The sequence below is a fragment of the Octopus sinensis genome, linkage group LG11 (genome assembly GCF_006345805.1).
Source record: "Octopus sinensis linkage group LG11, ASM634580v1, whole genome shotgun sequence".
NCBI lineage: Eukaryota > Metazoa > Mollusca > Cephalopoda > Octopoda > Octopodidae > Octopus > Octopus sinensis.
The window spans coordinates 21,551,458-21,578,957 of NC_043007.1; the positions used below are offsets into that span (position 1 = coordinate 21,551,458).

The window sequence follows — 27,500 nt, forward strand, 5'->3', positions numbered from 1 at the left end:
CGCCTTAATTTATAGATGTCCTCTTCTTCTTCTTCTTCTTTGTTATGGGGGTTAGTGGAGGGGTTCAGAATGAGAAGCATTTATTGTAGTCAGTCATGGTTTCATTGGCCAGACAAAAGCTCTTTATTTTTTCCTTCCTTTTTTGTTTTTTTTCCCCTAGTTTGAGAAGTAAGAGGGGTGTAAAGGGCTTTGTTTTAGAAGCTGAACCTTGATACTTGTTTGTTAAACTGAAGCAAATGAGAAGAGGGTTAAAATGTTGCCAAATGCACATGTCCCATTAGTTTATTCACATTCAATTAGGTCTAAGTGATTCATAGCCTTTTGTTGGGTTTTGTTTTTCTGATCATTTATCATCATCATCATCATCATCATCGTTTAACGTCCGCTTTCCATGCTGGCATGGGTTGGACGATTTCACTGAGGACTGGCGAACCAGATGGCTGCACCAGGCTCCAGTCTTGATCTGGCAGAGTTTCTACAACTGGATGCTCTTCCTAACGCCAACCACTCCGAGAGTTTAATGGGTGCTTTTATGTGCCATCTGTACAGGAGCCAGTCCAGCGGCACTGGTGACGACCTCGCTCGAATGTTTCACGTGCCACTTGCACAAGTGCTAGTAAGGCGACACGGTAACAATCACACTCAAATGGTGTGTTTAACGTGCCATCGGCACGAAGGCCAGCTTGTTGCTTTGGCAACGATCTCACTCGTATGGTGTGTGTGTGTGTGTGTATGTTTGTGTCTGCGTTTATCCCCCACAATATCTCTTGACAGTCGATGCTGGTGTGTTTACATCCCCGTAACTTTGCGGTTCAGCAAAAGAGACCGATAGAATAAGTCCTGGGAGTCGATGTGCTCGACTAAAAGCGGTGCTCCAGCATGGCCACAGTCAAACGACTGCAACAAGTAAAAGAGTAAACAAGTAGATATTTGATCTACCACAAGTTACACATGCTTCGTTGTCACTCTCACTATCAGAAATTTAGGGAGTGGTTTGTTGGGTGCCTGTGACCCATCAAAGCTATTGCCCAATTACACATGTATACACTTCCATTGTGACAGGATATATATTGGCTTTATATAGACACAGGGATATCTTTTACAGGTATTATATATATGCATAGATATCTTGTTTCATCTGTTAGATTGTGGTCATGCTGGGGCACTGCCTCAACGAATTTCAGTTTAATGTATCCACCCTCTGTACGTCTTTTCTTTTTTAGAGCCTGGTATTTATTTTATCAGTCTCCTTTGCCAAACTGCTAGGTTACAGGGATGTAAACACACCAACGCTAGTTGTCAAGCGGTGGTGCAGGACAAATACACACACACACACACGCAACAGGATTCTTCTAGTTTCCCTCTACCAAAGGCACTTACTGAAGGTGCCACGCAGTGGGACTGAACCTGGAACCATGTGGTTGAGAAACGGACTTCTTACTATACAATGATGCCTGCACCTGTATGTGTGTGTGTGTACCTGTGTGTACCTGTGTGTGTGCACCTGTGTGTGTGTGATAATGAAAGGTAGCAGGTCGAATCTTCAAAACTTCGAAGTCACTGTCCCTCTCTTGTCTTCTTGTAAAAATATGTACTCTATAAATAATGAGAAACAATTCATTTTAATTAAAAGTTGTTTTTGTCGTAACTTGCAATAAAAACAAGCATTTATATATATATGTGTGTGTATATATGTATATATATATATATATATATATATATATATAATCATCATCATTTAACATCCGCTTTTCCATGATGATGATGATGATGATGATATATACATTATATATTTATATACACTGTATATATATTACATATATAAAATTATAATTTAGGGTATCTAAGAGATGCCTTTCATCCTTTTGGGGTTGATTAAATCAGTACCAGTTACGCACTGGGGTCGATGTAATCTCTTAGATATTCTAAATTATAATTTTCATAATAATTACTAGCTTTGAAGGTTTTTATGTTTTTATTCCCATGCTGGCCACTTGATAAGATCGATAATTAAATTAACGATCTTATCCTTATTTATATATATTACATATATATATATATGTATATATATATATATATATATATATATATATATATATAATTATATATATATATATATTGTATGTATATATATATGTATGTATTATATGTATGTTATATATATATATATGTATATATATGTATGCATGTATATATATGTATGTATATATATGTTATGTATATATATGTATGTATTATATGTAGTAGTATATATATATATGTATATGTATGTATATATATATGTGTATATATATATATGTGTATATATATGTATATATATTACATATATATATATATATATATATATATATATATATATATATAGATATATATATATATATATATAGATATATATATATATTATATATATATCTATAATATATATATATATATATATATACATATATATATATATATATATATATATATATATACATATATACATACATACATACATACATACATACATACATATATATATAATATAATGCAAGATGAACAAACTAAATATAGTTCACCAATGTATAGAAAGAAAAAAATAAAGTGTTCTAAATATATTTCCTGAATCGATCTGGGGTATGTGTGTCCTTGGAGTCTTATTATTGAGAATTTTTAATGCATGTATAAATATTTGAAGATAAATCAACTGCACAGTATCCATGGTATTGATCCATCCTAAGTGATAATAGACATACGTATAGAACGTTAACCCGAAATACATATTAAAAGTGTGCTGCTATATATATATATATATAATATATATATATATATATATATACTTACATATATATATATATATATATATATACTTACACACACACACACACACATATATATATATGATGACATGTATGTATATTCAGAAAGCATCCTTTTTCTCAGTATACAATATCTGTACACCACTTCAAACACTCTATACATACATGTCATCATATATATATATATATGTGTAAGTATATATATATATATATATATATAATATATATATATATATATATATATATATGATGACATGTATGTATAGAGTGTTTGAAGTGGTGTACAGATATTGTATACTGAGAAAAAGGATGCTTTCTGAATATTGGACTGCCTCCTTTTTCTCAATATATTTACATATGTGTGTGTGTGTGTGTAAAATTATAATTTAGGGTATCTGAGAGATACCTCCACGCTGAAAATAGCAGCCAAAACTTGACTCTAAAACCACATTAAATGTTCATACAGCACCAGGAGAGAGTACAAAAGGGACAAAATAAAGTAGCAAAAAATTACTGGATAATTTCAGATCCAGGATTTCTGGCTTTGCGTGAGAAATGTTTTGCCTTCATCAGTGGAATATCTGCAGATAGTAACATAAATACACATATATATATATATACATATAACATACAAATACTTACATATATATAGCCACTACACACATTTTTTTTCTCTCCTTTTTTCTGTGTCCCTTTCTGTAGAAGAGCGTAGGCTCGAAACGTAAAAGACTTTTTCTATTCCTGAGCGCTATACTAATACATCTGTTTGTTTTGTGCACCACCTATCTTCGTCTTTTGTTTTTTTTTTCATAAACTTTCCCTATATATATATATATGTATGTATGTATGTATGTATGTATACATATATACATTTAGAATATTTTATATCATTTGTATTATTTCTCGCTTTTGATACTATTTATAAGAACTGTATGGAAGTAATGTGTCTTGAAGTACTGTTGAAGCTGTTGTTTCCATGGAGTGAATTAAAAGTCAGTGTAACAAAGTCCAAATTCTTCCAGGACGTTCATTCAAACCCTAACATCCTGGAAGAGTTGTCAGATTTGAACTACCAACTCTTCAGTTTGAACTCAGTTCTTCAGTTTGACAAAATATTCGCTAACCCTTTTGTGCCATATTCCCAGGAATTTCAGATTTGATGCAGAGCTGAATTCCTACTACAGCAGGAATTGGAAAACTCCCAAGTTAAAACAAATCCAGTGAAAATAAGAAATAGATAGGCCATTCTGAATAAAGATAGGTTGTTAGTGGAGATTTAGGCCTTTTGCAAATACCTACTTGCATAGTGAAGGCATATAGCTCTGTGGTTAGAGCGTCAGGCTTACAATCATGAGGTAGTGAGTTTGATTCCTGGACTGGGCTGTGTGTTGTGTTCTTGAGCAAGACACTTTATTTCATGTTGCTCCAGTTTACTCAGCTGTAGAAATGAGTTGTGACATCACTGGTGCCAAGTTGTATCGGCCCCTTTGCCTTTCCCTTGGATAACACTGGTGGCATGGAGAGGAGAGGTTGGTATGCATGGGCAAATACTGGTCTTCCGTGAATAACTCTGCCTGGACTTGTACCTGGACAGGGATCTTTCTAGGTGCAATCATTCATGACCAAAGGGGGTCTTTACCCTTTTTTATGAAGAGAGGAAAAGTGTTTATATCATTCATGTTCAATTATCAAATGAAATTATTAAATGTTCCTTAATGCTGTTATAATTTACCGTGATGAGTTCTACCTGTATTACCTTCCCCAGTTCTGTGGTGCTTTAAAACAAGATGGGCACAGCTGTGGAAAGCTGAGTGCAGGATCACTGACAGGGTTTGGTTGTCTAGTACAAGGGCGGCGAGCTGGCAAAATCGTTAGCACACCGGGCAAAATGCTTAGCGGTATTTCGTCTGCCGTTACATTCTGAGTTCAAATTCCGCCGAGGTCGACTTTGCCTTTCATCCTTTCGGGATCAATTAATTAAGTACCAGTTAGACACTGGGGTCGATATAATTGATTTAATCCATCTGTCTGTCCTTGTTTGTCTCCTCTATGTTTAGCCCCTTGTGGGTAGTAAAGAAATAGGTATTTCGTTTGTCTTTACGTTCTGAATTCAAATTCCGCCGAGGTCGACTTTGCCTTTCATCCTTTTGGGGTCAATTAAATAAGTACCAGTTACGCACTGGTGTCGATATAATTGATTTAATCCATTTGTCTGTCCTTGTTTGTCCTCTCTGTGTTTAGCCCCTTGTGGGTAGTAAAGAAATAGGTTGTCTAGTACTTTGTCGACTCCGCCATCACACTCTCACCATATTTATCCCATACACCAATGTGATAAACAGAGCCAAGTGCATTGATTTTCATGATCAGTGTTAATAATCAATGACTGATTAGTCAGTTATATGTGCATGTGTGTATATACATATATGATATACATATATATACATATATAATTGTATGTGTGTGCGTAACGTGTACTATTATTCTTGAGAAAGCATTCTGTCACCTATGAAACCATTGTTTTTGTATGCAATATGTCAAGGGCAAATTTGACTGACAGAGTCACTCCTTATCAGGACTATGAACCACACTTTGAAACAATAGAAGGAAAATAGCTCAATAACTTGATTAAAGAACTCAGTCAGGTGTACTGTAATTCTATGCTGTTTGTATTATACATTATAGTCAAACCCCTACCAGCATGGAACATGGAACAAAGACATTAAATGATGATGATAATAATAATAATAATAATAATGGTGTTGGTGGTGGCAACAAGAATAATATTTATTTCTTTATTGCCCGAAGGGGGCTAAACATAGAGGGGACAAACAAGGACAGACAAAGGGATTAAGTCGATTACATTGACCCCAGTGTGTAACTGGTACTTATTTAATCAATCCCAAAAGGATGAAGGGCAAAGTCGACCTCGGTGGAATTTGAACTCACAATGTAGCGACAGACGAAATACTGCTAAGCATTTCGCCCAGTGTGCTAACGATTCTGCCTGTTCACCACCTTAACAACAAGAATAATATTAAGTTAATGAGGAAGGTTCTACATGGTTATGTGATCTGTTATATTTACCAGTCAAATTACACTCTGTCATTGTAAAGAAGGAGCACGTTGGATAGTATACTTCTCGATATACATTATTTACATTCGTCGGATATTTGTCCCCATCTTGTTTGTTGTTAACACAATGTTTCGGCTGATATACCCTCCAGCTTTCATCAGGTGTCTTGGGGAAATTTCGAACCTGGGTTCTCATTCCTAAGGTATTTTTCGATGTTGTTATTATTATTATTATTATTATTAGGCTCTTATGCCTGTGCTAGTAGGGTGCCAAGAGCACCATCCGAGTGTGATCGTTGCCAGAGCAGCCAACTGGCTTTCGTACCCGTGGCATGTAAAAGGGTACCATTAACGCATGATCATTACCAACATCGCTTCACTGGCATGTGTAAAAAGATTCGAGCAAGGTCATGCCAGCACCGCCTGACTGGCCCCCGTGCCGGTGGCACATAAAAAGCACCTACTACACTCTCAGAGTGGTTGGCGTTAGGAAGGGCATCCAGCTGTAGAAACTTTGGCAGATCAGACTGGAGCCTGGTGCAGCCATCTGGTTCACCAGCCCTCAGTCAAAATCGTCCAACCCATGCTAGCATGGAAAGTGGACGTTAAACGATGATGATGAGGATTAATAAGTAAAAGAAAGGAGATACAAAACTGTACATGTAGTAGAAAACCTGTTGGATGTCTCTTATTAGAAATTCTTCTGGCAAAGAATCAAATAATATGTTATGTATGTTGTGTTTATAATGTTAACATTATTGAGCTGTTTATTTTTGCAGAATTTGAATTTTATATTTTCTTTCTCTTATATTTTTCAGAACCAAAATGTCACAACTAGATTCACTCGTAGACCTTTCAGAATCCCAACCAATGACAGAATCAACCGGCAATATGGACGAGTTTGACCCTTTGTGTCCAACGTCAAATACGGAAGCTAAAGATGTTGACGGAGGACTGTTAGTCGATCTGAGTGTGGAAACCCAGGTAATTTCCGGAATTTTATTGTTTTGACCGTTTCTTTTGTCCTTTTATCTTTTGCTTATTTCAGTCATTGGATTCTGGCCATACTGACCGCGAGCATTGGTTCATTCTTACGATATCGGGCACGGTGGGGCGGCGGAGATCCGGGTGAGTGACGCAGGCCTTTCGCTGGCGGCCCCGGCGCTTAGACTAGCCGGGAACGGAAGGCGGGGGACACCGTGGGCAGCACCGTAGTTGTCTTAAGGGAATTTACGAGACGGACCACGTCGCTGTATCGACCGCATCTATCTTGTGACAGCCTTCCGGCATCGGTCGCGGCTATGTCCACGTGTACGTGAGTGACACTGTGAACTTTGGTTCATTCTTACGATATCGGGTTTTAGTTGGACAGTTCAACCCCAGTACTAAATTTTAAAGTCTGGTACTTATTCTTTCAGTCGCTTTTACAGAATCACTGCGTCACTGGAACATAAACAAACCAACACCAGTTGTCTAATTGTGGAAGAGAGTACAAACATGGGCAGAAAGACACACACACACATTTATATATGATGGGCTTCTGTACAGTTTCCGTCTACCAAATTCACTCACAAGGCATAACTCAACTCGGGGCTATAGTAGAAGACACTTCTTCAAGGTGCTGCACATTTTGACTGCGACCATGCTGCAGCACAGCCTTTAGTCGAGCAAATCGACCCCAGGACTTATTTTTTGTAAGCCTAGTACTTATTCTATCAGTCTCTTTTTACCGAACCGCTAAGTTACGGGGACGTAAACACACCAGTATCGGTTGTCAAGCGATGTTGGAGGGGGAATAAACACACACACGCACACACACACACATATATACATATATATGACAGGCTTCTTTCAGTTTCCGTCTACCAAATCCTCTCTCAAGGTTTTGGTTGGCCTGAGGCTATAGTAGAAGACACTTGCCCAAGGTGCCACACAGTGGGAATGAACCCAGAACCATGTGGTTGGTAAGCAAGCTACTTAACACACAGTCACTCCTGCGCCTATCTTAATGTTTCAAGCCAACCACATGGAAGAATCCATGTGAACTGCTTGAACATTTTTTAAGATATTAAGATATTTATATATATAATGTGTGTGTGTGTGTTTGTGTGGACGTTTGTCTTGAAGTCACATGATGGTTATAAGCAAGCAATGGTTGTTTATTTCCAGTCTTTACTGGAAAACTTGTCTGACCATGTGGAAACATGAGGGTTGGTAACAGAACAGCTGTAAGGACCCTACTCTGACTAATTGCATCATCTGACCCCTGCAAGTATGGAAAAAAGGGATGTTAAATGATGTTGGTGATGATGATGATGATGAAGATGGCAACAGTTGCAGTGTCGGCTGTGGAGTTTGAACACAATGATGATGACGATGATCACAGTGATGATGATGATGATGGCAATGATCACGATGATGATGATGATGATCACAATGATGGTGATTATGATTGCAGTGGCAGCTGTGGAATTTGAACAGGATGAGGATGATGAAGATGACGAAGCCAAAGATGATGATGATGATGATGATGGTGGTGGTGGTGGAGTTGGTTGTGGTGGTAATGGTGGTGGTGGTAGTAGTAGTGGTGGTGGTGGTGATTGCAGTGTCAGCTGTGTCTATTTGAAGGCTGTAGTAGAAGACACTTGCCCAAGGTGCCACGCAGTGGGAATGAACCCGGAACCATGTGGCTGGTAAGCAAGCTACTTACCACACAGCCACTCCTACGCCTATCATATCTCCGTGAAAGACAACGATCTAAAACAGCTTTATTGGTTATAATGACCAGCTCACCTAATTAATCAAGACTGCTGAATTCTATCCACAAGTCAATACATTGATTACCACTTTGATTAATTGACTTGATGCGAGGAACAGGCATCAAGTCCGAGATAATAATCGGTTGTAAACTCCGCTATGCTCCAATTTCTCACTGGCTCTGACTATCTTCCCTGGTTGTTTTTGTTCTTTGGTTTTTTACTTGTTTCAGTCATTTCACTGCGGCCATGCTGGAGCACCGCCGTTTAGTCGAGCAAATCGACCCCCAGGACTTATTCTTTTTAAGCCTAGTACTTATTCTATCGTTCTCTTTTTGCCGAACCGCTAAGTTACGGGGGACGTAAACACACCAGCATCAGTTGTCAAGCAATGTTGCGGGGGACAAACACAGACACACAAACATATACACACACACAAACACACACACACACATATATACACATATATACGACGGGCTTCTTTCAGTTTCCGTCTACCAAATCCACTCACAAGGCTTTGGTCGGCCCAAGGCTATAGTAGAAGACACTTGCCCAAGGTGCCACGCAGTGGGACTGAACCCGGAACCATGTGGTTAATAAGCAAGTTACTTTACCACACAGCCACTTGTTTTTGTTCTTTGGTTTTTGCACTCTTGATATCAAAGCTAGTTTATTTAACTATCTTAACTTCCAAGATTTTTTTCTCTAACATTAAATTTCAAAGCTTTTCCCCACCCAAGCACCCCTTTCACTGAGATGTTTTAAAGAGTGGCAGCGCTGCTGCTGCTGCTGCTTCCAGTCTGTCTTCTTCATTGATGATTTTGCATTATTGATGGAAATAAACAAGTCTATTGTGTGTTTTCTATAATACTATATTGATTCCAAAGTTAAGCCAATCCAGTTGTTTGGGCAATATTTTAGCTGGTGATAGCCAAGTAAGTAAAACGCTCGGCTCAATGCTTTAGTTACATGATGTGAACATCTCGGTTAAATATTCTTTTCTGCTCTTGGCACAAGGCCTGAAATTTTTGGACCTGTCAATTAGATCGACCCCTGTACACAACTGGTATTTAATTTATCAACTCTGAAAGGATGAAAAGCAAATGAAATGCAGTCAGTAAGGTGTTTTGCCCAGTGTGGTAACAGTTCTGCATGTGTTTGCTACTATAGCCTTGGCCGATCAAAGCCTTGTGAGTGGATTTGGTCAAAGGAAACTGAAAGAAGCGTGTTATGCATGTGTGTGTATACACGCATACACACACATATTTGTGTGTCTGTGTTTGTCCCCCCACCATCGCTTGACAACTAATGTTGCTGTGTTTGCATCCCTTTAACTTAGCGGTTTAACAAAAGAGAACGATAGAATAAGTACTAGGCTTACAAAGAGAAAGTCCTGAGATCGATTTATTCGACTAAAGGCAGTGCTCCAGCATGGCCACAGTCAAATGACTGAAACAAGTAAAAGAATATATATATAATATAGTTATGTACAATCATACTTATCATTCAGTCATAGAAAGGCAACATTGCTGTACAAGTTGTCTTAAGAGAAGAAATTCTCATAGACAATATGGATCTATAAGACAGTATTATCTATAAGAAGAATTTCTTGTCTTGGTACAATTTATGCAGCGCCTTGTCTTCCCATTTCTGAATATCCACAAACATTAAATTTGACTATGTAACCATATTCCATTCAACTTGCTTTGTGCACATCTAATTAAACTAGATATAGTTTCGCTATAGATCGATAAATCAGGCTTCAAGAAGATATACATGCGTGTGAGACTGATTTGATTTATTCTGAACTCCTTCCTAACCTAACAAAATATCCTTTAGCTAAAGAAATCGTTATTCTGAGGAACTGACACAGATGGTAATAAAACCAGAATTATTGTTTACCACTCAAGTGTAGACTTCTACATTCCTGGTTTCAAATCAGGGTAAGATAACCTTACTTTTCATTCCAATGGTGTTTATAAAGATAAAATGATTATTCATGGTATAATCAGATCACCGCAGATTACAAGTGAGCCATTAAATGTTCTTTGTGGGCTTCAGACATTTTCAAAAAATGTTTGCAAGTCATTCTGTGGTTGATGGCTTTCGGATAGTTTTTAGTGCCATGATTTGTTCAATTTTTGCTTACATAAGCACTGTCAGTGATGGAAATGATAGTGAGTGGGTATGTGGGTATATTTTTATATGTAAGACATAATATAGTTTATGAAGCTATCATATTTTGGACAAACAATGTGCTATGAGTCATCGCCCAAGACCATCCTGACAGGAAGTGTCAAGGGGAAGAGAGTAAGAGGCCATAAAAAATGTTTGTGTAATGACAACTTCAAAGAACGGACTGGAAGCAAGAGCCTGGTTGATAGTATGTATACAGCACAACACAGAGGAAGGGCTGATGTTGTTTATATTTGGCCATGGAGAAAAATGTAAACAAAATCAAAAATGGCTGATTACAAAGAGAAGTTAATGACCCCTGGAATAGATGATGAAACTTTTGATAAGCTGAAGAATCCAAAGAGCCCTTGGGTATTGTTCTTTCGTTAACTATGTCACCAACGTTTGTAGGAAAGGCAAGGAAGTCTTATTTTTCTCTACTTCTGAAGACAATGTGGTGAATCACCTCTGATGATAAATATGTGACATGAGAAAAACATCATGCTGGTTGATTTATTGATTGATTTTATCTCATCTTTTTTTGTTTTCACTTATTCATTTGATCTGGATTGTATGCTATTGCTGTTATATTTCTATTGCTTGTTGTTTTGAGATTTTAAACGTCTCCCAATGCGCTAAGTTACAGGGGCTTAAACAAACCAACACCAGTTGTCAATTGGTGGAAAACAGACGTTAAACAATGATGATGATGATGATGATGATGATGATACATATGGTTCAGTATTTGGCAACACATGATGTCATGCTATAGATGCAACCAACTACTAGTTACATCTGTTGTGTAACGTCATGCATTGTCAATTACTGAAACATATGTAACAATCATAACAAGAGCACTCAGAGAACACAAACCTCAGCCAAGGTAACACCAACATACTCTCAACGATTAGTCAGAGATGATTTTTAAAATGAGAATATCTGAAATAAACTCAACTGCTCTCACAAACGAGAATACTAAAAATGAACCTGACTGCTCTCAAAAATTAAGTAAAAGAAAAAAAACAGAAAAATAATCCAGAATCCTTGTCCAGTACTGGATCAATCCCAAAATCTAATGAGTTTGTGCCAGTCATGATGCCAAACATTCCTGGAAGTTTCATCCAAATCCATCCAGTGGTTCTTGAGATATCTTGTCTATGGACAAACAAACAAACACAACTGAAAACAATACCTCTGCCTTAGTGAAGGTAATTAAGGAGAACCAAGTTATTATAGCCATGTTCTTTACTCTCGTTGTTATTGTTGTGTTCATTGTATTAAACCATAGCTCACATTCAGATACAGACAACCACGTGCATCTAAGTGACTGGGAGAGAGCAATGTGCAAATGGTTCGTTAATGTCCATGCATTCGTTTCATGTAAATTGCACATTTTCATACTTTATATAGAAAATGATATTTTTCATGTTTTTTTTTGTTTTTGTTGAAATCCTAAAGATGGATCAACAGATGCAAGACGACGGAATAATGCACACATGCGTCCACGCACAACTTGCATTTGTATGTATGGATGGATGGATGTGTGTGTGTGTGTGTGTGTGTGTGTATATATATATGCGATGGACTGGCATCCCGTCCAGCTAGGGGGAACACAGAAACCGGGAAACCAGGCCCATGAGCCTTGGCTACTTGAAAAGGGCGGCGTTTTACGTTTTATATATATATATATATATATATATATAGTCAAGAAGACTATATATGTTTTAATTTTAATTAAATTCCATTTCCCTTTGATATGATTAATCCATTCCGAACCTCACCCAAACTCCACATAAAAGCATGAAATGATGTTATATTTGTCCAGCTAACAATAGCAAATACATACATATGTGTGTACATATATATATATATATATATAATATATATATATATATATATATATATATATATATATATATACATACATATATACATAAATGTGACTGTGTGTGTACCGTTGGCAATTTTTTTTCGTCTGTCTTCCCTTCTCTGGATCTTTCCTTCTCCTATGTTTCCGACGAAGAGCTCCACTCGAAACGTTAAACCCTCCTTCTTTCCTTCCTTCCTGAGCGTCTAATAATACTATAATTGTTCTACGTCCTCACGTTGTTGTGTTTTCATGTTTGGATTAACTATATATATATATATATATATATATACATATGTATGTATGTATATGTTATTGTTAGCTGGACAAATATAACATCATTTCATGCTTTTATGTGGAGTTTGGGTGAGGCTTGGAATGAATTTTCCTTATTTACATGTATCTCTATTACTCATGTAATGAACAATTCAGTTCGCAAACAGGATTCTGGAATGGATTGTATTTATAGATAAAGGCTCCACTGTGTGTATATATGTGTGTGTGTATGTGTATACACATACATACATAATACACACACACATAGAGAGAGAGAGATAATGGGTTTTTGTCTGCTAAATTTCATCCACAAGTCAACTTGGGGCCATAACAGAAGACGCTTTGCCCAATATGTTAGATAGTGGGGATCAAACTGGGACCACATAGTTGTGAAGCAGGTCCCTTAATGTCTCGGCCATGGCAGGCAGCACTTATAATGTTGAGGCAAGATAATTCTGTAAATTTTAAGCTGAGAAAAGAAAAGATAAAAATCGCTGAAAGTAGAAAGTGCATGGTGACCAGAACGGGTCAGTTGATCCGTGTATTCACTGAAGAGGTCGTGGTGGTGGTGGTGGGGAGAGTCATAATGATAAGTGAGGGAAATTTGTAAGTGTGGTGGTGGTGGTGGTGGTGGTGGTGTGCAGGATGTAGCATAGATGGGCCAATGTAGTGTTGTGTGGTTGGGATAATAGCAGAGTAAAAAGCTGAAAGGAATTTAAATAATTACGCTTCCTCTAAAGCACACATTTCCTTTTTCGTTCCCATCCCCATCGCATATATATCCCTTTCAAATCGTGGGCAGAAAATAGAAAATGAGGAACGAGGGACAGAGAGCAGGGAGAGAAAGCAAGTAGGGGAATGTAGGAGGAAGGGTCCTAAATTATTAATTAGGTAGATTGAATAATAATATATCTGATAAAAAAAAAAAGGGTCTTAGGGAGTAGGGGTAAATTTAACACTGTGTATGCGATGGGGGTTGGTTTTAATGTGCAAGTCATGCTAACCAGCAATGAGAATGGATGTTAAATATGGTGATGGTGGCGGCGACGTGGATGGTGGTGGCGGCGGCAGTGGTGGTGGTAGTGGTGGTGGTGGTGGTGGTGGTGGTGATAAAAAGTAAATGAGAAAAACATTAACTTTCCCTGTTACATTATAAGGGTTTAAAGACATCTTTGCATAGGCTCGGAAAAAAAAAATATGTTCCTTTTCGAGCCATGTCAGGCTCGTAAGGGCCGGTTTCCCCGATTTCAGTGGCGTGGAAATTCCCCACCTGGACGGGACGCCGGTCCGTCGAAGGATAACTCATTTTTGCCAGCTGAGTGAACTGGAGCAACGTGAAATGAAGTGTTTTGCTCAAGAACACAACGCATCGCCTGGTCCAGGAATCGAAACCACAACCTTACGATCATGAGTTCAAACTCTAACCACTAAGCCACGTGCCTCCACAGGCTCATAAAAAGTGGGGGTGGGGGGTTGCAAGTGCACACCCTAAAATTTTGGGGAGAGCAATGAAAATGCTTTGAGTGTCCTCCTGAAAAACTTCATTGCCAAGACGAACGATCGTAGAAACATTTTCGGACTGATTTGTAACATTACTTTTCTATAATTAAATTAATCTGATTTAATTGAATAATAATCATTGATTTCAAATTTTGGCACAAGGCCAGCAATTCTGGGGAGGTGGGTAAGTCGGCTACATTGACCCCCAGCACTCAACTGGTACTTAGCAATCCTGAAAGGGTGAAAAACAAAGTTAACTTCGGTAGGGTTTGAACTCAGAACATAAAACTGATAAAATGCTGCTAAGCCTGGTGTGCTAATGATTCTGCCAGCTTGTTTGTTTTGTTTGTTTTGTTTTTTAATGTTGCCTGCAGGGCAACTACAGAGAATCGAACCCTGTAACTCTCAGATACCAGCTGAGCGCTTTGTACCAGAAAGCTAAGCAGCCCCTGGCATATAATAATAATGATAATAATAATCCTTTCTACTAAAGGCACAAGGCCTGAAATTTTGTGGGGAGGGTACCAATCGATTGCATTGACCCCAGTGTTTCACTGGTGCTTAATTTATTGACCCCAAAAGGATGTAAGGCAAAGTCGATCCCTGCAGCATTTGAACTCAAAACATAAAGAGAGATGAAAAACTGCTAAGCATTTCATCTGAGCATGATCGTTGCCAGAGCAGCTAACTGGCTTCCATGCTGGTGGTAAGTGAAAAAACATTTGAGTGAGGTTGTTGCCAGTACCGCCTGACTGGCCCTCATGCCAGTGGCACATAAAAGTACCCGCTGCACTCTCGGAGTGGTTGGCGTTAGGAAGGGCATCCAACTGTAGAAACTCTGCCAGATCAAGATTGGAGTCTGGTGCAGCCATCTGGTTCGCCAGCCCTCAGTCAAATCATCCAACCCATGCTAGCATGGAAAGCGGACGTTAAACGACAATGATGATGATGATGATGATTCCTTTTTCTGGCTACTAGGGCCCAAGATATGGAGAACAATATCGAAGGATGAGTTACAGCACACAAAAAATTACGGAAGCAAAAACGTGGGTTTAACATCAATCAAGGGGAGATATTACCACATTAAAGGATGTAACAGAAGATATATAATAAAAAGTAGAGAAATGAATAATAAATAAATAAATAGAATTCCCTGATAGAGCACCTCACTCTCTTCCCTCATCTTCTTCAAGTGATATTTGAAGAAATTGATGAGGGCTTGACCAGATAGGAATGTGCCTGTCTTCAAACCTTTCAGATAGGTCCACCACACACAGCTGCTAAGCAGAGAAAGACCTGCCTTCCTTCTCTGCTAATGGAAATTATTATTAATATTATTATTATCATTATTATTATTATTATTATTATTATTGAGTGAGAGAGCAGTGCATGCCATCAAAGTGACACTGGGGTAAAATATATGATAAGGGTGCACCAGGCACATGCATCACAGCCATATGTGCGCGACATGCTGATCTCATATCAAGATAAACAGCACATGACCTTGCAGGTGGGGCCCAGTTAGAATTTTCTTCTGGTCGAGTAGCCCATCCCGCTCAAAAGGTCCCTGAATAAGGATTGTTTAAGGATGTTGAACAAAACACCCATGTTTCCAAATGTGAATTATCCAAACCCCAAAGAATCCCTCTCAACACATGCTATGATGCTCCCCCACTATTTCTGTTCGTCATCAGGGATGCACATATCATCATCCACTAAGGGACATGCTCAACTGGTTTAGGTCAAACAACTGACAAGAAAATCTGTGGTATTGAGCAGAATATTTGCTGTAGCCCATCTTTTATACCAAGACAAAACAATGTACATGATAACACTTCCAGAGATCCACTGCCTGGTACTGCATCAGGGCATATTAATTATTATTATTATTATTATTATTATTATTATTATATCTATGTTTTGCTTTGACATTAGGATTGGGAAAAGCAACCTTGTTTGTAAAAGATTTTGCATCTGGGCTTGCACCCTCTAAGCAAATTTCATTCCTGCACTTATGTGTATGTATGTAGATAGATAGATAGGTAGGTAGGTAGGTAAATAGATAGATAGACAGTAATTGTCAGTCAGGATAAACTTGGATTTTCAGAAAAAGAAATCAACTGATTTACACATTACAAATACATGTACACACACGCACGCATGTGCGTACGTACGTACATACATACATACATACATACATACATGATGGGTTTCTTTAAGTTTCCATACTAAATCCACTCAAGACTTTGGTTGGCCTGGGCTTATATTAGGAGACACTTGCCCAAGATGCTGTGCAGTGGGAGTGAACCTGAGACCACATGTTTGGAAACTGCACCTACGTGTGTGTGTGTGTGTCTAGATTAGCCATTGTGTAAAACCAGCACATTCTTGTGGTAGTAACGCATGTGGAGGTGGGGCACCAGGAAGTCGTTTTTCCCAGTGCCAGATCTACTATACTGCAAAATAGTGCAGCTGAACGAGGAAGGACTTTACAAGAATTCATAGAAAATTTCTTGTTTTGTTGTTGTCCTATTTATACTTTTACCCTTTTACTCTTTTACTTGTTTCAGTCATTTGACTGTGGCCACGCTGGAGCACCGCCGTTTTAGTCGAGCAAATCGACCCCAGGACTTATTCTTTGTAAGCCTGGTACTTATTCTATCAGTCTATTTTGCCGAACCGCTAAGTTACGGGGACTTAAACACACCAGCATCGGTTGTCAAGCGATGTTGGGGGGGACAAACACCGACACACACACATTGGCCTGCTCGCTTAGCCAGTGGGGTGGCGTCATTTGAAGGCTAAAACAATGCGAAGCGCATTGTGACCAGCGATGTGTAGCAACATCTGATAGCTTGGTCGGTCACGGTGATCACGGTGATATATATATATATATACATATATACGACGGGCTTCTTTCAGTTTCCGTCTACCAAATCCCCTCACAAGGCTTTGGTCGGCCCGTGTCTATAGTAGAAGATACTTGCCCAAGATGCCACGCAATGGGACTGAACCCAGAACCATGTGGTTGGTAAGCAAGCTACTTACCACACAGCCACTCCTACGCCTATATAAGAAAATACTTTATTTATAATTGCTTGTTGCTATTTAGCATTAAATAAAATCTTAAAAAGCAGTTTGTGTTTGATATAGCTGTGAGGTTACAGCGTTAAAGAACACTGAATTTTTTAATCTATTTCACATTACAATCTCTTAATGCTTTAGAATGTCTTGTTAGTGAGACAATGGAAGGTCGAGGTAATGGTGGGGGGGCAGCACTATTGTTGGTTTGTGCTTAGGGCATCTGTTGGACTTAATCCGGCCGCCAATGTGTTGTGTCTTTGTGTGTAACATATGTGTATATATGTGTTGTGAGAGTGTGTGTATGATATATAGATATGTAGTCTATGCGTATGACTACATGCATTTGTGTGTATGTTTGTGTGTATATAGAGAGAGGGACACATACACTCACATGTGTGTTTAAGCATGTGTATGTATGTTTGTATGTGTGTCTAATAAATTGGATTGTTTGATAAAATCGACTATGAATCGACTGTATGTTCGTGTGAACAAGTGTCATAAATGTTTATTTATTCACATAAAAGTATATATAAATATACATACATACATATAGTGTTTACATTAATTGTCGTTTACATGTTGATTTTAGCGTATAAATAGGTCTTAAGATGTTTAGCTTCTTCTCGTATATTTATTACAGATAAAACAAAAAATAAGATCCCATTTTATATATATTTAGCATAGAAGTTGACCTCCGTATACAATAGAGAAAAAAGTTAGGTTTTATGTACGGGATGCGTATGTATGTTTAAATACACTCGGACACAAGTGCGCGCACACAGACGGTCACACACACACACATACACACTCATATCTATATACACTCGTTTATTTTATTTATTTACACATTCTTTCTTAGAGGAGTGACTATAAGGAAGTGTGTTGTGACATTGTTAAATCACTCTCCCAATTCCATTTCAAACTAATGCAAGCCTGCTAGAATATTTCTGTCTCCATTCACAGATTGTCACCAGATACTTTCCAATATTTAAAAAAAAAAAAACGAAAAAACTTTTCTCTCTATCGACATCCATCCACATCCACGAACAGTTCTTGTCACAAGAAGGAGAACTTTAACACCACTTCGCTTTAATTTCCACGAGTGTAACGTACAAAAAGAAAGGAAAAAAAAAAAACGAAATTAACATCTACCACAATCCCGCAAAAAAAAGGTCCCGTTTGTCCCCGACTTTATCGTGCCTTTGCTTCTAAAATTCCTGGGTTTTAATCACACTTAAGGTCAACATCACCGGGTTCTGTTCACCAACAGAGAATATCAAAACCTAAGGTAGAATATATTTGTCTTTATTTTCATAATCATCTCGTATTGATTTTATTCCAATCCCGTTTATTACTTTTTACAAATTGATTTAAAACAGTAATTGTAATTCTCCATAATAACGCATTCTAATATAAATTCTATGTTTAATTATTCGTATTTCCAATTTTGTGTATGATGTTTAATTTTAAAAAGTCTTACTGGAACCAAACAGAAAAAAACCCCTAAGTTTCTGCTTGCTTTGTTTACTTTAATCTATTCATTCTGAGATTTTAGAACTTGTACATTGCCGTACTTACAACCCAAGATCTCATGTGTGTGTGATGCTGTTGTATGAATGATACACAGGTGTTTACTACATATTTATCAGTCGGTATTCATAGACATTATCGGTGTGTGTGCGTGTACCTAGCGCCAATAACACGAATGTTGTGTCTGTCTTATAGTCTAAATGCTGTCTAGAAAAAACATGCCTGCTACACGTACTTTCACATATAAATTACTATTTTTATACCTTCATCTCTGACACATTGTATACATGCATCACTGCTCACAAGCGTCAACAGAAATGTAAATGATCGTTCGATACACTGCCTGTTATACGCATCATCGTTTCGTTAATTGCGTTTGGGTGTGCGCGCACTCGCGAATACCAGTATATTATTTTAATGGATCGGCCTGCAGAAGGAGGTTGTGTCTATGGCCTTCGCAAACCCTCCGAGATCAGTAAGATCGACATAGTTAACATTCCTTTTGAACAGTTGCTATTCGACGACTGCTGAGAAAACATGTACAAAGGGAGAATTTTTAGAGGGTCGACTTTCTGGAAGGAATAACTGACCGCAGTGGTTCATATTGGGGGGGGCTAGGTTGGACAGATGATAGATGACGGATTGAGAAGAGATAGGTAAATCGAGAGTATCTTAGGGGAATGTGACACGAAATCATTGATCCAGCTTCGAAAAGCAGAAACCGCTGTATCAGTGGTAGAAAAAGGCAGCGGGAAAGATGAGACGGCATATTTGTGGGCTGGAATGTGTAAGAGAGAGAGAGAGAGCTTGAGAAGTGTCCATCTTGTCAAACTAATTATTCTACTTACAGGCCCTAGGCCTGAAATTTGGGTGATGGATGAGTGTTAGTCAATTATATCGACCCCAGTGCTCGGAAAGATGAAAGGCAAAGTCGATCTCGGTGGAACAATGATGATAGTAGTGATAATACTTTTAAAAGGATCAAAGAGAGCAAAATAACTGTTTTTATTGCCATTTTTCTTTTCTCAGAAAAACAAGATACTAGCTTAAGTTTTTACAATCAAACCTTTTTAATTTGAAATTAAATTCATATAAAAATATTTTCTGCATCTGACAATATGTAGCGATTAAGATGGGTTGGGAGGGAATAAGATGTGTAATTTTGTGTAACAAAACTAGGCTTTAAGACTAATAAAAATAGGGAAGGGAATGTTACAGAAGAATGCTAGAGACCTGAAACATAAGCGAAGGAAACAGGCCTCCCCTTGTGTGTTATAATACGAGCTTGTAAGTCAATACAAGTGAAACACTCATACACACACTTCTTGTGTTCGTTTTTAGACACTCACATACACAGGCTAACCCTAACGGGCTGCAATTCACACGATACACAATGTTGACACTGTTTCCGACTCATTCCTATGATACATATTTTCGCTTATGTACATTCTGATAATTCTTTCTGCTTGCTATAAGCACAAGGCTCGAAATTTTGCGCCTGGCTGGTGCTTTATTTTATCGACTGCGACAGGATGAAAAAGGTTAAGTCGACCTCGGCGGAAATTGAACTCAGTACGTGAAGCTGGAAAGAAATGCTGCTAAGCATTTTGTCCAATACTCTAACGATTCTTCCAGCTCGCCACCTTTTGCAAATAGACATGCGTGGTGTCATAGGCTCGGGAATAAGGGGTGCAAATGCACCCTCTAAAATTTTTAGGGGCAATGAAAACGCTTTGAACATCCTCCTGAAAAACTTCATCGGCAAAACGAACAACGAGCGTAGAAACATTTCTGGGCTCATTTGAATCATTACTTATCTATTATTGGCCGTTGACAGAATCGTTAGCATGCCGGGCAAAATGCTTAGCGGCATTTCGTCCGTCTTTATGTTCTGAGTTCAAATTCCGCTGAGGTCGACTTTGTCTTTCATCCTTTCGGGGTCGATAAATTAAGTACCAGTTACGCACTGGGGTCGATATAATCAATTTAATCCGTTTGTCTGTCCTTGTTTGTCCCCTCTGTGTTTAGCCCCTTGTGGGTAGTAAAGAAATCGGCATTTCGTCCGTCTTTATGTTCTGAGTTCAAATTCCGCTGAGGTCGACTTTGCCTTTTATCCTTCCGGGGTTCATAAAATCAGAACCAGTCGAGTACTGGGATCGATGCAATCGATTTTCTCCTCCCCGAAATTGCTGGCCTTGTGCCAAAATTTGAAACCATTATTATTATTATTATTATTATTATTATTATTATTATTATTATATTACCTGTTTGTTTTGATACTAAAATTGGAAAAACTCGACCTTGTTTGTAAAAATTTTTGGACCTGGGCTCACCCTCCCCACCACTAAGTAAATTTCGTTCCCACACTTACGTGTGGTGTTGATCAAGAAATTTCCTCCCACCGGAGCCTCTTCACTCGTAGATAAACCATTTCAAAGACAGACCTATGTAATGGTATACATTTATTTGTAAGCTACTTGTCCAATTCAATAATTTTCTGTTCTTTCTCTCTCTCATACAGTAATTAAATTCACTGCTTCTGTTACCGATAACATAGGTTCAGTTCTTATTTGCAATAGCCCAAACATCGAATTCTGATTTTTGTTGGTAGCTGTTTCAATGTGAGGACATCCTACACGCAAATATACGACAGGCTTCTCGTCCACCAAATTCCACTCATAAGGTCCGACACAAAGCTATATTAGAAGATACTTGCTTAAGGAGAAGCAACATGGTCGATTTGATCTCGGAACCACGTAATTGGTTTCTGTTGAATTCCGAAATAATTTTCTGGCCCAAACAACGGTACATACGTTCTATAAATAAACAAACATAAGGTGCCGAGCTGGCAGAAACGTTAGCACGCCGGGCGAAATCCTTCGTCTATCTTTACGTTCTGAGTTCAAATTCCGCCGAGGTCGACTTTGCCTTTCATCCTTTCGGGGTCGATTAAATAAGTACCAGTTATGCACTGGGGTTGATATAATCGACTTAATCCGTTTGTCTGTCCTTGTTTGTTCCCTCTCTGTTTAGTCCCTTGTGGGCAGTAAAGAAATAGATATTTCGTCTGTCTTTACATTCTGAGTTCAAACTCCGCCGAGGTCGACTTTGCCTTTCATCCCTTCGGGGTCGATAAATTAAGTACCAGTTGTGCAGTGGGGTCGATCTAATCGACTGGCACCCTCCCCCCAAATTTCGGGCCTTGTGCCTAGAGTAGAAAAGAATACATAAACATACGCGCACGTGTGTGTATTAATACAGATTTCTTAAAAGTAAAATATGTATTTGCTGAATAAAGACAAAAAAATCGATATGTTAGTGACTCGGAGTTTCGTCAATATTGGTTCTTCAAATTATCGCTATTCAAACCTGGCTGTTTTGAAACTTCGATGTCGCTGACAACTTTTTAATGTAAGTGTATGTATGTGTGTGTGTGAGGCGGGCCCTTTAGTTTGCTGGTTCCTTGGGCTAACCGAATTTCAGCGCCCTTCGAATATTTTGTTTTAAATTTCAGTGGCAGAGAAGGGGAAAATAAACGAAGAAAATTTTTCTTATAATGCCCACACATACACACACACACACACACACACACATTGGAGAGAGAGCCTATCTGGCAATGATCTGACAGGCAGTTGTGTGGGTGAAAGAAAATCCGAAGGGTATCGTTGATCTCTCTGCAGACGTAACGAATCACAAACAACATTCATAATATTTTTGTCTCATTTTATTATTTTTCACTTTTTCCCCCAAACACTACGTGGACGCCCCAAGCGACAGCTCAAGTTGCAGTACTCTGAGTCGGCCCTCTGTGTGTGTGTGTGAGAGATCAACCCCAGTTCTATAACACAAAAGAGATTTTACACCCTTGTACCAGGTCCTATAGATTCTGGTGAAAGATTAATTTACTGTATGCTTTTGTAAAAAGGAAAACAAAACAAAGAACTCCACGGGGATGCCGTCGGATTGAAATCGTTTTTGCTCACTGCATCGGTTTAAATTTCGTCGGAATCAACTTTGTCTTTCAGTTTTTTCTCTGACATTGATAGAACAGGAAGTTTTGTTTAAGTAACTCATACTAGTGAGTCTGAAATGCGGTGCCCTACAGATCTTAAAAAATATAATTACTTTTAGAAAATTCCTACTAAAGCTTGAGCGCACGAAACAAAACGTGTTGTTCGTAATTTTATTAACATACTAGTATAATTAACAGAATAATTAGGAGTAGTTGAGATGGTTTAATTAAACTCTACCATTATAGGCACAGGCGTGGGTGTGGTTAGAAAGTTTGCTTCCCAAATCACATGGTTTCGGTTTCAATTCCATCGCGTGACACCTTAGACATATATATGCCTTTTGCTATAGCCCTGGGCCGACCAAAACCGTGTCAATGGATTTGCCAGAAGGAAATTGAAAGGAGCCCGTTGTGTGTGTATGTGTGTCTTTCTTGACTTGTGATTGTTGTAAATGAATGTTATGCATTTCCATGGAATGTACCTCAATAAACTTCATTTGGGGATCTTTTCGGTTTGAACGGCAGATTTTTCTAGCGGTGTCATATGAAATTGTCACCCATAATTATGACCCTAGTATCGATCTATTACATTTCAATCTGTTTTAGGGTTAGGGGTGGGGGGAAGGGTATCTTTTTTTCTTCAGAAATGTAAATAAACCCAATCTGTTTCTTAAACGAGGGACATATTCATACGGCACAGAATGTTTTTTTTTAACCTCAATAGACGTCATTGATTGGTTGAAATTGCAGAAATTGAAGAAGAAAAAAACAACAAATATCTTACAAACCATAGAATTTTCTCAATTAAGCCAAGAGAAAAAGATGTTTTATAAACACATTCTACCAGTATACGAAGTTTAAAAGTGTTTAGTTACGAGGAAATTATTTTAAAAAACTGCCGTTCAAACCGAAAAGATCCTCATTTGGTACGTGGAAAATTAAACGTTAAAACAATGGTTATATGAAGTGTACCCGTAACTTTTATTATTTCTCTACTCTTTTACTTGTTTCAGTCATTTGACTGCGGCCATGCTGGAGCACTGCCTTTAGTCGAGCAAATCGACCCCGGGACTTATTCTTTGTAAGCCCAGTACTTATTCTATTGGTCTCTTTTGCCGAACCGCTAAGTGACGGGGACGTAAACACACCAGCATCGGTTGTCAAGCGATATTGGGGGGACAAACACAGACACACATACACACACACATATATATATATATACGACAGGCTTCTTTCAGTTTCCGTCTACCAAATCCACTCACAAGGCATTGGTCAGCCCGAAGCTGTAGCAGAAGACACTTGCTCAAGATGCCACGCAGTGGGCCTGAACCCGGAACCATGTGGTTGGTTAGCAAGCTATCTCCAAAGCATCGAGATATCAAAATGATTGGAACTACTAACGTTTTGTTCTCTAGAATTTATTCATTATTCTTATTTTCGATGTGAGCTCACTTATATATTTCCTACATTTTCTCCAATTGAACAAACTTATAAAAGCATAAAAATCATTTACGCTTCGCTATTGTTTGTTTCCCTGACAATGATTCTCGCCGATGTATTTTGGTTAATCTGTCTCAGTATCTTTTCGTGTTCCCCTTATTTTTTTTTTTCTGTTTCGAAAAAGCAATCAGCATTACATTGACTGTGTGGGTGGATGGATGTCTCGGATGTTTTCATCTATCCTTGTTTTGTGTCAGCATCTGTAGGAAAAAAATAACGAGCAACACGGGATAGGATGAGCAAACAACTAACGGATAATGAAAACTGGTATTTATCAGCTTTAGCTGTTTTAAATCGGTATAGATTGGCAACAACCATCATACAGGCAAACCTTTAAATATCATTTTCGGTGTTTGATCACAGAGTCAGCCACCTACTTAATTTCACTATTACTATTATTATCATCATCATCATCATCATCGTTATCGTTATCATCATCATCATCGTCATCATCGTCATCATCATCATCATTATCATCGTTATCATTGTCATCATCATCGTTATTATCATCATCATCATCGTTATCATCATCATCGTCATCATCATTATCATCATCGTTATCATCATCATCATCATCATTATCATCATCATCATCATCATCCCAGATCTGTTTTAAACGAGAATAAATCACGCGCGCCCCCGCGCTTAATTGCGTTAATCCCTTAATGAGAATTATGTGACAGCTAATACCTTGAAGCTTATTGTTAGTGTTTATAAGTTCTAGAATCTCAACAAATGGATGTATTCTCGCTCACTCAACAGATTTCTCACGTTGGTAGGTGTTTTTTTTTTCTTCCTAATTTCTATTCCTTATTATTAACCACGAGTACTCTGCTCTATCCAAAATCCGTCCCCTATCATAGTTCAGGGCCTCATTGTCTTGGTGATGTTTTTTTATATGAATGTTTTCAAGTTCAGCGAAATAGATGTTAACCTGAAGTTTCGTTGATGACAATATCGTTCAGAAATAGCTAATTCCGCCATCTCTGTCCCTGACTCTCACCTAATATTTGAACATTTTTCCGCTTTAACTAATACTTGCAGGATTGTTTTATAGCTTTATTTATTGTTTAGATTACTTATAACCCCCTTACAATTTCTTATATACTCAAAAGGGAACAGGGTTTCTCATATTGCCTGAGTAACTTGCATGTTCAAGAGTTGAGGTTAACTCAAGACTTCCAGAGAAAGGTTTGGCTGATATTTCTAGCAAGTCGAGCGACTACAGGCAGACTCCCTTCATTGGCTCGTGCTGTTAAAGGGGTGTCATTCTAAGTTGGTTTTCATTTATTCATATTGTTTGTGGGTTGGAGAGAAACAATAAATGCAGAGAGTAAGCAAGCTGGACATAACTAGGAAGTTCGCATGAATCGGATGACTAGGTTAAAAGGAAGAGGATCTTACATTAATATTTCTCAGTCTTTTTTGTCCAGTGACCCACTTCGATTTTTCTAAAATGTATGCTGTTTATCAAAATATAAAGCACACGTATCATCGTTTTAACGTCCATTTTTTCATTTCTGCATGGGTGAGACGGATTTTATTGTGACAGATTTTCTACGGTCGGATGCCCTTCCTGTCGCCAGCCCTCACCTATTTTCAAACAAGGTAATATTTCCCCATAGCTAGACATGAACGACACTGCTTGTACGATGGTGACAATTGTTTTATCGTTTTACAACTACCACACGATGTCAAGACAAGGACACATCAACATCTAAACCAGGAATGGGCAACTTTTCGTCAAGTGGGGGCCGCATCGTACCGTTTCTAAGTGGGAGAGGGCCGCATGCATGAAATATTACTTGCCCACTTTACACTGAATTTTTTGCAGTTCTTCTTAATTTTATTTGTCTTAGAATGAAATTAGTAACCTAGAAATTCGTCGAGGGCCGCAGGTTACCCATGCATGATCTAAACACTCACGCGTACGACGAGCTTCCTTTCAGTTTCCGTCAACCAAATCCACTTACCCAAAGTGGCACGCTGTGGGACTAAACCCTATTAGAAAGATATATAAACCTCTGTTCTGTTGTGTCTGGGGAGAATCATTTTCTTTTTGTGCCTTATAATGTAAAACACTCACCTGTAAAATTTCCACTTATTTCTTATTTTTATTTTCCTAAAATAAGAAATAAGTGGAAATTTTACTGGTGAGTGTGTTAAATTATTAGGCACAAAAAGAAAATGACTCCAGACACAACAAAATATGCTTCAACACACGAACTCATATGAAGAATCTTACAGACCAAATCCAAAAACGAAATATAAATCTTTATTGGTTCACCAGAAGTGATTAATTACAGGGCTCGATACAAACGCAGAATATTCTTTAATGCATTATGACTGTACACGTACACACACACACACATAAGCAGCTTAATTAACACTATTGCAAATCTAATTATTCATTTGTTACACCTCATTCTGAAGTAACTGATAACTCAAAAAATTACGCCATGCTCTGCTTTGGGGAAACGCTGCCTTACACAATCGTGTGTTTAGGGAAGATTGTCATTAGAGGTTTCTTAATAAGATAAATTTCCCTTTACCGGAATATAAGGATCTTTTCGGTTTGACCGGCAGATTTTTGAAATAATTTAACCCTAAAGCAGTGGTTCCCAAACTTTTAGGGGCTGCTGTCCCCTTGGCACGCAGGCGATATTCCTAGTTCTCCATCACCGCCTCCAAAAACACAGAACCACTTTCTGCAATAAATTCAAAACAACTGTATTTCACAAATAAAACTTAGGTATAATTAATCCATTATTCAGCCCAAAGGTTGTGGCCATGAAAAGAAAGAAAAGAAAGAAAAAAGTGCTGTGCGATCCAAGAATCGAAGCGTTCACCGTAAGATCGCAACAAGGCCAGACGTCTTAAAATACGTATTTTGTAAGATAAAAAGTCTTCAGTTATTTGTTTTCTCACCA

The 27,500-nt window shown here is 38.1% G+C and overlaps 1 protein-coding gene across 10 annotated transcripts in view; it reads left to right on the forward strand.

Annotated features, from left to right (window-relative positions):
- The window catches only part of LOC115217577 (cell surface glycoprotein 1), a 314,511-nt gene that overhangs the window by 106,780 nt on the left and 180,231 nt on the right, over window positions 1–27,500 (forward strand). For 8 of the 10 annotated variants that reach the window (XM_029787322.2, XM_029787323.2, XM_036507206.1 and 5 more), the window contains one exon: window positions 6,689–6,854. In XM_029787322.2, the coding sequence (XP_029643182.1) occupies window positions 6,696–6,854 (159 nt within the window). In that variant the 5' untranslated portion in view covers window positions 6,689–6,695. Of the gene's footprint in view, window positions 1–6,688; window positions 6,855–18,407; window positions 18,817–25,294; window positions 25,346–27,500 lie in introns of those variants that run through there. The other 2 variants (XM_036507210.1, XM_036507209.1) reach the window with 2 other exon arrangements.